This window comes from Platichthys flesus, chromosome 18 (assembly GCF_949316205.1).
Source record: "Platichthys flesus chromosome 18, fPlaFle2.1, whole genome shotgun sequence".
NCBI lineage: Eukaryota > Metazoa > Chordata > Actinopteri > Pleuronectiformes > Pleuronectidae > Platichthys > Platichthys flesus.
Window position 1 is genome coordinate 16561859 of NC_084962.1, and position 12097 is coordinate 16573955.

Below are 12097 nucleotides of genomic sequence, written 5' to 3' on the forward strand. Positions count from 1 at the left end.
TTTTTTCTGCGATAAAAGGAAATAAAATAAAGGAGAGGACGAACTTCACCTTCAGGGTGGTCCAACTGGATCCCTGCTGGGTCAAGACCAGGGTGAATGGAACTTAATTTGGAGCGGTTACATGTGACTGTCAGGAAAAGCCCAATATGTGGAATGATTATTTTTGTGTGTAAAAGATGAGCTAGTTTCGGTTGCGGTGATGAAAAAGGCCAATTATCCATGTTATACTGGGTGAATTGTTCGGACGACGCTCCTGGATAAAGTTCACGTTCTCTGACGCAGTTTGGAGGCAGACGAGCAGCTCTCACACAACCACACTCTGACAGAGCCAGTGTTATGTAGACAAGCTTTGTGGTGAGCGAACTGGTAGCGAAGAATCTGAAAACCTCATTCAAAAGTAGAATTCATGCAGAAGAAGATTGTTGCCTGTCTGGACATTTCTATGTATAAATAAAAACCTGCTGTGAATAGCATCATCGTCACTACCATCTGGCATCAGATGCTTGGCCAACAGGAAACAGTTCCAGCCTCAGAGACGTTAGTGTGAAATATGTACTCAGTAATTTAGTATGAACTGTGAAGGATGTTGAGGGAAATTACCCTTAAGGAAAAATCATTCCTACCTTGAGTTATATATATATATATATATATATATGCATATGCATGTCTCCTGTATGTATATGCTTAATTTGCATTATTGTAAAAAGTTGTTGTGATATTTATTATTGTGAACGATATATATCTGTAGTATCTATATAGCAGCATTATTTGTGGTGTCGGACAGTTGACAGACAAAAAAACTCAACAGACAAGTTACTCGTTTGCAACAGTATTCAGATTTAAGACTTTTTAACCAATTAATAAATAATCTTGCCACTCCTAGTCCAAAGGTTCATTGTGTGATGATATTTACATCATAAATTAAATAAGAAACTAAAGACATTCAACATATTTTTAGATAAGTTGGTATCAATCATTTTTATCCCTCAGGCCCTCATGACAATACAAAAACCGATGGTTTTTTCAATTGCATGTGGAGCAGAATAAAAAAAAAATGTAAAGCTTACTCTACATATGCTAATATGTTGGGTAAAGCCTAACGTAAAAGCAGAAAAAAAAAATCATACTCTGATATGTAAACAATATCATTTGAGCCACAGCTGTAAATCAATACATACAATATCTATGTTTAGAGGTCACGGGGAGATTACACGTTGGTTTTGTGATCTCTTCGTGCTCTAAGTGAGGGCGTTTCACAAACACGTTAAAACAGTTTAAAGTTGTCCCGCATAATTTACACTTTTACATATCAGAGGCCTTTTTCCTTCTTTCTGTTTTTCCACTAGATTCTTTCTATCTAGTCTAATGTCGGTGTCATCCAAACACCAAAACTAATTTAATGCCACCGGTAAAGTTTCTACTTGGACAGGAAGAAATGACACATATAGAAATTAGCCCACTGACAAATAAATACCAGGAAACACTGACACCTAACAATAGCTAATTGCTTGCCGTTTCCCATGATGCACTTCATGTGTCAAACATTACGCTCTGTGCAATGGAGTTTTCAGGTGAAGGGGCAATGGAACAACACATTTGCTTACGGCCTTTGGAAATCGTTTCCTGGACAGATTAACTCACATGGCCAACGATGCGTAAGACATTTGGAACAGAAACACCGGCTTGATGTTTAACCAGATTCAAAACTTGGGTCGCCTTCGCAAGGAGGGGAATTCAGTGCCATTAGAGTAGTACTGTATTCCTATGTAATGGAGCAAACCTCCGCCCAGTGCCAGGTGGCGTTTCAAATATTAGTTCTTAAACAGAAGTCCTTTAGAGTCTTGGGAAATCGTCCTGTGATGACGGAGAGGGAGAATGTCATGATACACAGGCGAGAGGAAAACAGAAATTGCACTGACTGAGCCAGAGAGGGTGCATGGTGAGAGTGTTTGTCCTTACAGTCTTTTTTATTGTCTCGTCTTTCCCATCAAGCCCCTGGCCAGTGTTTAATGTGCACACAGCACCACCTTCATTTAATATCCTCTTTTAGAGAACAAATTCTGTCTGCAACCGATATCGTCAGCTCCCGTTGGTTATGATAACTGAGGTGGCTTTGTGTCCCTGCATCTGCTCTGCCTGCATCCTCACGTGAGATGCCACGTCATACTGGACTCCTCCACAGGCCAGTCCCGAGTAACTCCGCAGGTTCTCCGGGTCGTACAGGTGCTCCAGGGAGTACCCAGTCAAAGCGTAGGCTGCTTGTCTGTCCAACGGCTGCCTCTCCTGGGTCGGGTAGATCAGCGGGCTCCCCTGGGGCTGTGAATGGTGGGGGGACAGATCAGTCGCCATGTAGTCTTTGGTGAGGGAAAGGCCCGACCTGGGCATCCCATCAGAGCTGGGGCTGCTGAGACGAGATAAAGAAGCGGGACTGGTTGTGTTTTCGTCATTGTCATGGGGGCCAAGCACTTTGAGGCCGTCCCGGTGATGTAGGTGCTCAGAGGGGAGGTCGATGCTGGGTGCTCCGGGGCCTCGGCACACCACACTGGGCATGTTGAGCTGGGAGTGGTGGGGTAATGAGGAGTTGAAGCATGGGCTGTGAGATTTGGCGAGGCCCGAGACGTCCAGCGGCGCCTTGTGTTGGTGCAGACGGCTCTCTTCCTCTTTGATCATCTGCTGCGTGGCACGAATCAGGGTCTCCATCTTGCTCGGCTCTCGGGGGCTTGCCCGAAAGTGCTCTCCGTGGTACCGCTCACCTGAATCGCTGGTGGACCCGCCTCCATCAGGTGAACTCACTACACTGTCTTCATCCCAGTGACCCCGACCTGTGAGGAGAGTTGAATTAATGAAATAATAAATAACACTCATATATTTGATGTTCCTCAAACCATGACTCTGTTTAGCTCTGCACAATTCTGCTTTACATGCATATAGAATCTTGGTCTATCAGACTGGATGTCTTGGCAGAAACTCACTGTTTTGAGGATGTGAAATGTGAAATAACTTGGCTTTCAATTGCAGGCAATTTTTGAACAGATGGTAGCAATCGGCACCCTGGCAAGGGATGCCGTAAACAACTTAGCATGTCTCATAATAACATTTGGAAAAACAGCTACCAGGAGAAGCCAGGCCAGAACTATTTGCAGAGACAGATGGTTGTGGTCTCAACCCTAACACCTCACCATGAATGGCTCCATGGTACGATGTGATTTCGTAGGCTTCGTTGTTCTCCACCGAGGGTTTCGGCAGCGAGAGAACGGAGCGTGTGGCATCCCACCAAACCTCTCTTCCTGACTGGGGGGTTCCTAGGAAGTATCGGCTGCTCTGGCATCGCACACGGTCACAGGTGGTGGTGTGCGGATGTGCTTGGGCATTGGCGAGATCTTCTTCGGATAAGCCAAGGCCATAGCACAGGGAGCCTGAGTCTGGATACAGTCGGTAGGCACAAGACGTCTCGGTAGCCTCACCGGGATCCAACAGCTGAGGGGATGCAGAGTCAGTCAGAGGGCTTCCTCCCCATTGGCTGTCTTGGTCTGACTCCGAGCGCTCTGGATTGAAAGCGGAAAACTGCTGGAGACAGAAACAAGAAAATCACAGTTCTGTGAGTTTGAGATTTGATGAGCTTACTAACAATTAGGCTTGTGCCAAGTCTCTTTTTCCTAGATTTAGCTCTGCAAAACAGGCTGTTTACTACCTGTGGGTAGGGGGACACTCTGGCCTTGGCCTTCGCCGGGGGCAGACGTGACTTGGTGCTCTTCCTGTCTTCAGTGTGACTGTTGGCGTAGGGGAAGGCTGGCTTGGTCGGGCTCATCTGGTCCAAGGACAGCTGCATACCCTTGTACTCAGTGTCCCTTTTGACAAAACAAAATATATGTTACAGATAAGAATTACAATTTTAGCCTATATTTATCCAAGTTGGGACATTTAAGTCCTGCCAGTAGCTAAAAAAAACAACCTCCATCTTGGCTAGCATTTTTGTTGGTCCACCGCGTTTGTCAAAACTAAAATAACTCAACTACTGGATGGATTTCCAGGACAGATTTGTGGTCTCAAAGGCATGAAGCACTCAGATTTTGATGATCCTCTTATATCCCCCGAGCACGACCACAAGGTTGACGTTTAGAGTTTTTAATTAAATATCCTAAAAAAACTATGTGCAGGATGAAATCAGCTCATACTGTACATGTCCACTTCAAACAAGGAAAGATTCAAAACATTTGTTTTAGCACCAAGGATATTACCATCAGCTGTAATAGTGTTCTTTGCTTATATCCAAAACATTCACATGCTAACTGCTAAACTAAGATGATGCACATAATACCTGCTACAAATGGGCATAGCATTATCATTGTGAAAGGGTGAGCATGCTGAAGCTAACAGTATGTGCAACCTGCTAGCATTGCTGTAAAGACCTTGTTTCTTTTGATAACGTAACAAATCGTACTTTATTTGTACATTCTTTTTTTCCTGCTTGTTCACCTGAGAACTTTTCAAACCTTTAGGCATTTTCTCCCCTTATAATCCGATGTACAGTTGTGGTGGTTGTATTGTGCTTAATCAGTGATTACTCTGCAGCAGACGTCTTGGCCAATATTGAATAGAGATTGCGGAACAGACTTGTTTTACAAACAAACTTCTGATGGCCTGAATGGTGTCAAGACTCTGAGAAGTGAAAACCACTATGCAGATAACTTCCAGAGATTGAGCCCTCCCCCTTCTGAGATAAATAACAGGTAACCTGAAGAAAGTTAATAATTATTTTCTGCCAGAACGGTGCCAGAAAGCAACACAAGAAAATGTGCAAACAGACGCACACACACCCACCAACACACACACTATCTCTGCACTAAATCTCCTCCTCGACGTCTTTAAGTAGAAATAAAGTTTCGTTCAACGCAGACGCTCTTCTTACTCGGGTACGTGAGTGCAGCATGTGCACCGTCTTCGACATCTTAACCCACTGTCCCGCGGCTGAACTCGGTCCAAGTGACACTGTCGAGGGAGTGAAAAGGCTCCTGTGTCAAGTGTTCAGCAAACATGAGCCTATTCTTAACTTATCACATCAACAGTATGTAATAGCAGCTGCCTGGCATTTTAAACCCTGTGGCCCATCCCTGACCCTGCGCAGCCAGCCTCTTTAATATGACTCTAAATATGACCCATTCTTTATGTACAACACCTCAGGGGAAAGGCTGTGTTTGGATAGCCAGTACACAGTGTGAGTGCTATTTGCTCTTGCAGGTATAGTTGCGGGGGCTGGTTCTGCATCCTATCTGTGCCCTGGCTGACTTCTGTCTGAGCCAATAATGTTGGGCCTTTGTGCAAACTCAGCTGTGTTGGCTGAATTCCACCTCAGGGTCAATGTCAGAGCGCCACCAGCCCAGCTCCAAACATGATTTATTAATGGATTCTTGTTTGGCCAAAAATGCGGTCGGGGCGAGGTGATTGAATCACATTGGTTTGTTTTTTGATGTACTTTTTTATTTGTTATTGGTGTTGTTATTGTGTCTTTGTGTGTGTGTGTGTGTATGAGCATTTTAAAACCTCTGTGTTAGACCTAATGCTGCGTTTGGAAATTCACTGTAATTTTAATGCAGTCACTTTGTTTTCTCCTTACTGCATTGAGGAAATCAATATCTGAAGTGCTGCCATATGCATGCATGCACGTACAGAGACTTGCACAAACACACCATCTCTTTTACTCTCACACACACACACACACAAACACTCACACACACAAGATTTGGATCAACCCAACCTAACAAGTAAAATACAACATGTGCTACAGCTATGAGATGGCTATTGATTCCTAGTTCACCGTTTGATCGATTCAGCTTCCCTCGGACTGCGGATCGATGGTGACAGTAGAGGTTTTTTGATGGGGTTGAACCGTGATGTTTGTCTTGTCTTGTCTCAAAGGGCCCTAGTGTGCTTTGTGCTCTCATAACACACAACTGCCTGAGCCCTGCAGCCGCCACCGCCGCATACGGTGGATTTGTACAGAGAGGCTGCAGAGGGATAAAGTGAAGGATTTCTCCGAGAGACAAAGACCCATCACATCATTGAGTGAGCTTCGAGCGTGGATCACGAGAGTCTATGATATGATTGTACCTAATCTAGTTAAATATTCAACGCTGCTCCCTCGGCAAACACATGAAAAATGCAGCTGCGTTTAGACCACATACACAAAACCCTGTAAACCTTGTGTTGTGATTCTTGCGTCACTGTAATTTCAGGGGGTTTTGTCTGAAATGCAACAAATGTAATGACTCAATATCTGAAAAGTGGGATTCAAATCAAATCGTTTTATGTGCTTGCATGCAAACATCTGTGGCTTTACAGTGGGACTCACGTGAGGACGTAGTTGACACTGACGATACAGTGAGGCCTCGAGGATCGGCTGTTGTGGACGATTGTGGCGTAACTCTGGACCCAGACCCAGCCACCGTGCTTGGCCAGGAAACGATAATACTTAGTGGTGACTTGGCCTTTTACCAGCACTGAGGGAGATGAAAGAAACGGAGAGAAAACAGAGATTAGCGTATTTAACGCGATGCCTGTTTGTGTGTGTCTGTATGTGTGATTGTCTGCATGTGGTGGCTGCAGCAGGTTGCCAGAGCAGACAAAAAAAGGGTCTGTTGTAAGAGGAATAATGGAGGAGGCTGGTAACTCACAGAGGTGGTGAGCACAGCGGAGGTGGAAGGTGTCACAGCTGTGGACATGATGGTACAGAGTTTTCTCTATTAGGTCCTGGGGCTCATAACCCGTCAGCTCGGCAACCCTGGAGACGAATTAAGGAGGGATGTTAAAAAATATACTTGCAATTCAGGAATATTTGGAGATTTGCCTGTAGGAGAAAAAGCTGATTGTATTTTGCTGATATTTTGTCGACCTGGAATTTCGGTGTACCTGGAGTCGAGGAAGATGAGCTTCATGTCCAGACTTGCTCTGAACATGAACATGTTGCTGTGCAGTTTGATCTCCGTCACGGCACTGGGCGGCAGAGAGTGGCCCACAGCGACCAGACCCACGTTCTGGTAGCAGCTCTCGAAGGGTGACATGTCCAGACTGTACTGACGGATCTTCAGGTAGCCGCTGCAGTGGATCACCTGGGATGAAGCACAGAGACTTGTGAGAATATATATTATACATAACAATTAATACTGAAGAATCAAGGTGCGCAAAATAATGTTGTAGGATAGCTACCAAATTTAAAAAATCAGGATAAAATAGAAAATTATATTTCTTTTAATAAAAATAAAAAGTACAGATGTGAAAATGTTTAAATTGACATTATTATACAATTGTTAACTAATCTATTAATTGCACTTTAATTAATTTCTTAATTAACACTAAGTCAATTAAACACAGTGACAAAACCCCACCGCCTACCTTGTATCCACCGCTGGTGAGGCCTGCGTTTCTCTTTGCCAGCACACATTTCATCCGAAGAAAGAAAGATCGCTCCATTTCATATTCTGCAGGAGGAAAAAAACGAATATAAACAAGAATCCAATCAGAAAGTCGTATTTGCTTAAAAGAAGCACAGACGCTTTGTGTGCATAGTAAAATAGAGACGCGTCATTAGGCCTATGGCGCACATGTTCATTTCAAATACGAGTGATTATAACAAAATATAGGTATTATTTAGCATTGCATAAAAATAAATAATAGCATTGAAACGAATAAAGCGATTTTCTGGTTTCCAAACGCACGAATTTTTGCAGATTATATAAAATGTCCACGTGTGACATTATTATAACTGTGTCATTGTAATGTTGATTTAAAAATAAATAATCCGCGACACGTCGACACGCTGCTTCGTTAGAGAGGTTTTTTACCGTGGGCGAGGGGGGAGTAGGGCTGGTGAGGAGTGAGCACAGCGGTCATCTCATCGTGGTCGGCCGGATGGACGTATTCATAAATACTGTTCCCAGTCAACTCTACCTGTGGAGATTGAATTATCAGAATAACAGACATGCAGAGACACGACTACTACTACTAATGATAATAACGTTAAATTGCACAGACGGACCTGAGACAGTCCTAGATGCACCGACGCCGTCTCCGAGATGTACATGATCTTTCCATCCGGGGCCACTACAAAGATGAATCCGTCCAACGTCTGTAAATAAACGATACGTGTTCATTCACGACCTGCATCAGCCCCCCCTTTATAGATGATGAATAATACTGGAGATATGAATGTACCTGCAGCAAATGAGACCCCAGCTCTCGACCTATGTTGTCGTGAGATCTTGTTCGACTGGTGTGACCCCAGGCCTCGCCCAGACCTGCACACACACACACACACATCATAATGTCTCACTGCTTTTTGTTATAAATAATGCACAAAATCTAGGATAAAACTTTGGTAAAGATTATTTGGTTTTATAAATAGACAGCATTTTATTATTATTATTTATTATTATAAAATTCAACCTATATTTGCAAAGTCTGTACCTTGTTTGTGTCACACACATAAAAACATACACAATCTCAAGCCATATATACCAGTGTGCATTCATGCTCTTATTTTATAGCTCTTTTGTTCAATTTTAATATTATTTCCTTATATTTGATCAAATGTATATATCCCTTTTACTGTTAGTTCTATAGCCTGTATAAATTACTTTATGGGCTGATAGTTATTTAATAGAATATTTTACATTAATACTCCTGCTATTATAAATATTATTGTTGTTGTTATCCCACTTATAGCAATTGTTGTGATCTACGCTATTAAAAAAACAACCTCTTCCTTATGTCACTGCTCAGATATTCTCCATCTTTGGATGTGTGGGTCCAGTGAAACTCTCAGTGAAGGCCACGGTTTTTCAGTGTAAGTGGAACAAAGCAGGTCGCCTGTGTCCCTCGGTGAAATTCATTCGGCTTCATTAGAAATGTGCTGGAGCTCAGGCATCATCAGTAAATGAGTGATCCGTCTCCCCTGCTGCAGCCTGATTGAAAATAAAAATAGGTCTCCGCTTATACGGACATGTCGAGTATATTACCATGCCCTCACATGGGACAATGCAGAAATAGTGTATTTATGCTGAGGGATAAAACCATGTCATAAATCCTACTGATGCAAAATGTGTCTTTATGTTTAAATAGATCTATATAAATTGATTCTGGTGTGTTTTAATAGAGTTTTTTGTTGCATGCCTGTGTGTTATTATAACTATACTGTACATGTAGCAAAAACCTGGGCTTATGATCTGGCTTCCTGGGAGAGCATTTTCCCTTTATGTGTGTCTGTGTGTGTCTCTGTGTGTGCCTCCTGCTCACATGGCTTTAGGTGATTAGAAGCCTTGCAGGGCCTTTTTACTAATTGCTACATCTTGTTCTCAGTCACGCAGACGGAGGAGCCTGCAGAGACCTGTGTAAAAAGATGGAGGCAGATTGTCGCCTCTGGACACAGCGAATTAAAACGCGCATCATAATCCATTTGTAAAGACATCCTGTAGTTCGAGGAGGAGTCGCTTTTATATTCCTGTCATATTTGTGTGTAGATTAAAATGAGCCTTCGACACGGGTATGGAAACAACAGGACTTTAAATATTTTATAATATATTTTATAAACCTATTTCTAAAGAATTTAGCTATTATTATTCGCATGAATAATATGATTTATATTTCTGTATTTGCACGAATCCACACTTGTTGCAAGATTCGATGACTATTATATTATTGTTACAATTGTTATTATTTCCACTACTACACAGAGTAGCAAGACTCAACTAATATATATATATATATATATATATATGAATATTTCTGCTGTGGTATTTTAACAGGAAAGCACACTGATTCATTCAATACTGATGCTATTATGGGAAGAAGTTATTTGCCTGTTAAATTATTTGTATTAAATTTGAAGATAACATTTGTCAGATTTTGTCATCTGAATTTAATAATAATCCCGATTTATGCACATGCTTTTTAATTTAATTTAACTGTATATATAATATGTCATTCATAATTTAATATATAACAAATGATTTGAATTATAATATTATTTCGGGCTGAATAAAGTTAAAAATAAATATATGACTGAATGCAGTGAATTCCCTGTAAACTGAATTCCATGCAGAGAGAAACAAAAATGTCATAAAGTTAAAAGATGGTGGAAGTGCAGTGGCGTGTTCGTGGACCAGTCGCTCACCCTGAGGGAAAACTATCCTCATCTTCAGGTAACTGGTGGTGAGTCTGATGATGGAGGCCTTGTCCAGCTGGGAGGTGATGGCGGACGGTAGAGGCAACATTTTGGCCAGCTCGTAAAATTCACTGTTCTCCTTTTCCCGTCTAGTCCTTGCGGCCGTTTTGGATTTCTCCTTCATCTCGCAGCCTTTTTAATCCCCCCCCCCCCCCCCCTGCAGCTCGTTCTCGCTCGACTCGGTCCTTCCCGTCAGCAGCTCCACTCGCTCCTCTGGCCCGTCTGCCTCCTTCTCATTGTACTTCTCAACTTCAAAAACAAATCTTTATTTCTCTCTCTATATATAAATACCAATGAACGAATCCAGATTGTGAGAGTATCCCTGGTAAAGCTCCTCCTGGTGGACTCAGTGGTTTAATTCTCCTCGGTGCTGCGCCTGATGTTCATCCATGACCTGTGCAACACGTCACAGGAAGAGCAAACACGTTATTCCTGCATCCAGAGAGAAAAGCATCTTTGTTTTTTCATCTGCATGCACGAGGCCTGCGTTTGCATCAACATCGACTTGGTGTAATGTCCCCTGTGTTATTTCTGATGCATGTATGAAACATCAAAAATGAAGGAGCTGTCTGTATGTGCGAAGAAAACAACGCTATGGATTACATTATTCCATTAGTCGTGAATCAAAACACAGGTTAATTTAATGTAATTGTGAAAACAAATTAACAATATGAGCAACAGTTACAGCAGCAACACGTTGGTGTATTTTAGGAAATTCTCTCAATACGTGAGGTGTCATTTAATTTCACGAGGGTTTATCAAATATTTTAAATAGCAGATTTAAAGACGTGCACAGTCAAAAAGATTCGTCAAAACTTTGTCTCAATTTTTTCAGGGGGGACAACAAACAGCTCAAGCGATTTTTTAATTTTCTTAATGTTTCAACTAAATAAATGTCACAAACGCCCGTTTAAAATAAAGCTGCATTTTGCATTTATCTTTCTTTGGGCTTAAATAACAACAAGTCATTTTGAGGCGTTGTGTGTGTGATCACTGCTGCAGGATCGAAGGAAATGACATGGCACACTATTCCTGACACATGCGCTGGAGGAGGAAGGAAAACTACTGTGACACAATATCGCCACAATCCTCTCTCTCTCTCTCTATATATATATATATATATATATAGGATTTATTTTAAGAAAAAAAATATGTCAACATCCAGAACGATAGTGGTCAGACTCGTCGAGAGGAGAGAACATCTGCAGTGTGTGTAGTTAACCTACCCGCGGGGAGACGCGCCGCATTTCCGTGCGTCTGGATCAATCCATGTGGCCTTGCGGGGCAGCCTGCTGGGAATTTCACCTGTCCTGACGCGGGTTCACCCAGTCCTCCCAGTTCACTCCGGTGTCGGGCTCCTCCTGGATTCTCCACCTGGAAAGGCGAACGGGGCCGTGCGCTGCATACACCTCCCCAAATTATAAGGACGCGCAACGAGTGGCATTCGTGCCCAACAAGCCTCCTTGTGCACAACCATCTCCCTGTGCCTCTCTGGAGCAGCCCGGGACCCGCCCGCCTCGCTCTGATTGGACGCGACCCTGGAAAGTCGTGCGGCGATTGGACGCTGGCCATGGGGCGTCGATTTGGTGCACGGCCGATGGTAGCCTATGCGTACGTGCGCGGCACTTGGCCGTGCGCGTACAGTGCGCTTGGATGTGATCTTGTGTTTTTGTCATTAGCGTGGAGATCACGGATCAAGCTGGTGGAAAAAAAACTAAAAAAAATCCGCGTAAAACAACATGACAGGATAAATATTGTGCAGCTGAGAGTCCGAATCAAACCTCAGACCTGCAGTTAGGGATTATTTAAAGAAATGTTCAGAACAGAATCTGCTGTTATGTGTCTACTAGAAGAGAAAAGGAAATATAAATACTTAAATGC

The 12097-nt window shown here is 42.8% G+C and overlaps 1 protein-coding gene across 2 annotated transcripts; it reads right to left on the reverse strand.

Moving 5' to 3' along the window:
- Positions 1 to 818: 818 nt before the first annotated feature.
- LOC133973074 (single-minded homolog 1-like) lies at positions 819 to 11709 on the reverse strand. Of its 2 annotated transcripts, none has more exons than XM_062410709.1 (12): positions 11443 to 11709; positions 10166 to 10610; positions 8209 to 8291; positions 8033 to 8122; positions 7839 to 7944; positions 7390 to 7475; positions 6907 to 7106; positions 6672 to 6778; positions 6350 to 6497; positions 3692 to 3848; positions 3180 to 3564; positions 819 to 2822 (listed from the first exon to the last, which is right to left on the reverse strand). In XM_062410709.1, the coding sequence occupies exons 2-12, from the start codon at positions 10338 to 10340 to the stop codon at positions 2080 to 2082; spliced, it is 2280 nt and encodes a 759-aa protein (XP_062266693.1). In that variant the 5' UTR covers positions 10341 to 10610; positions 11443 to 11709; the 3' UTR covers positions 819 to 2079. The 2 variants fall into 2 exon arrangements, with proteins under 2 accessions (XP_062266693.1, XP_062266692.1); XM_062410708.1 differs by having other exon boundaries at positions 3180 to 3567.
- Positions 11710 to 12097: the final 388 nt, after the last annotated feature.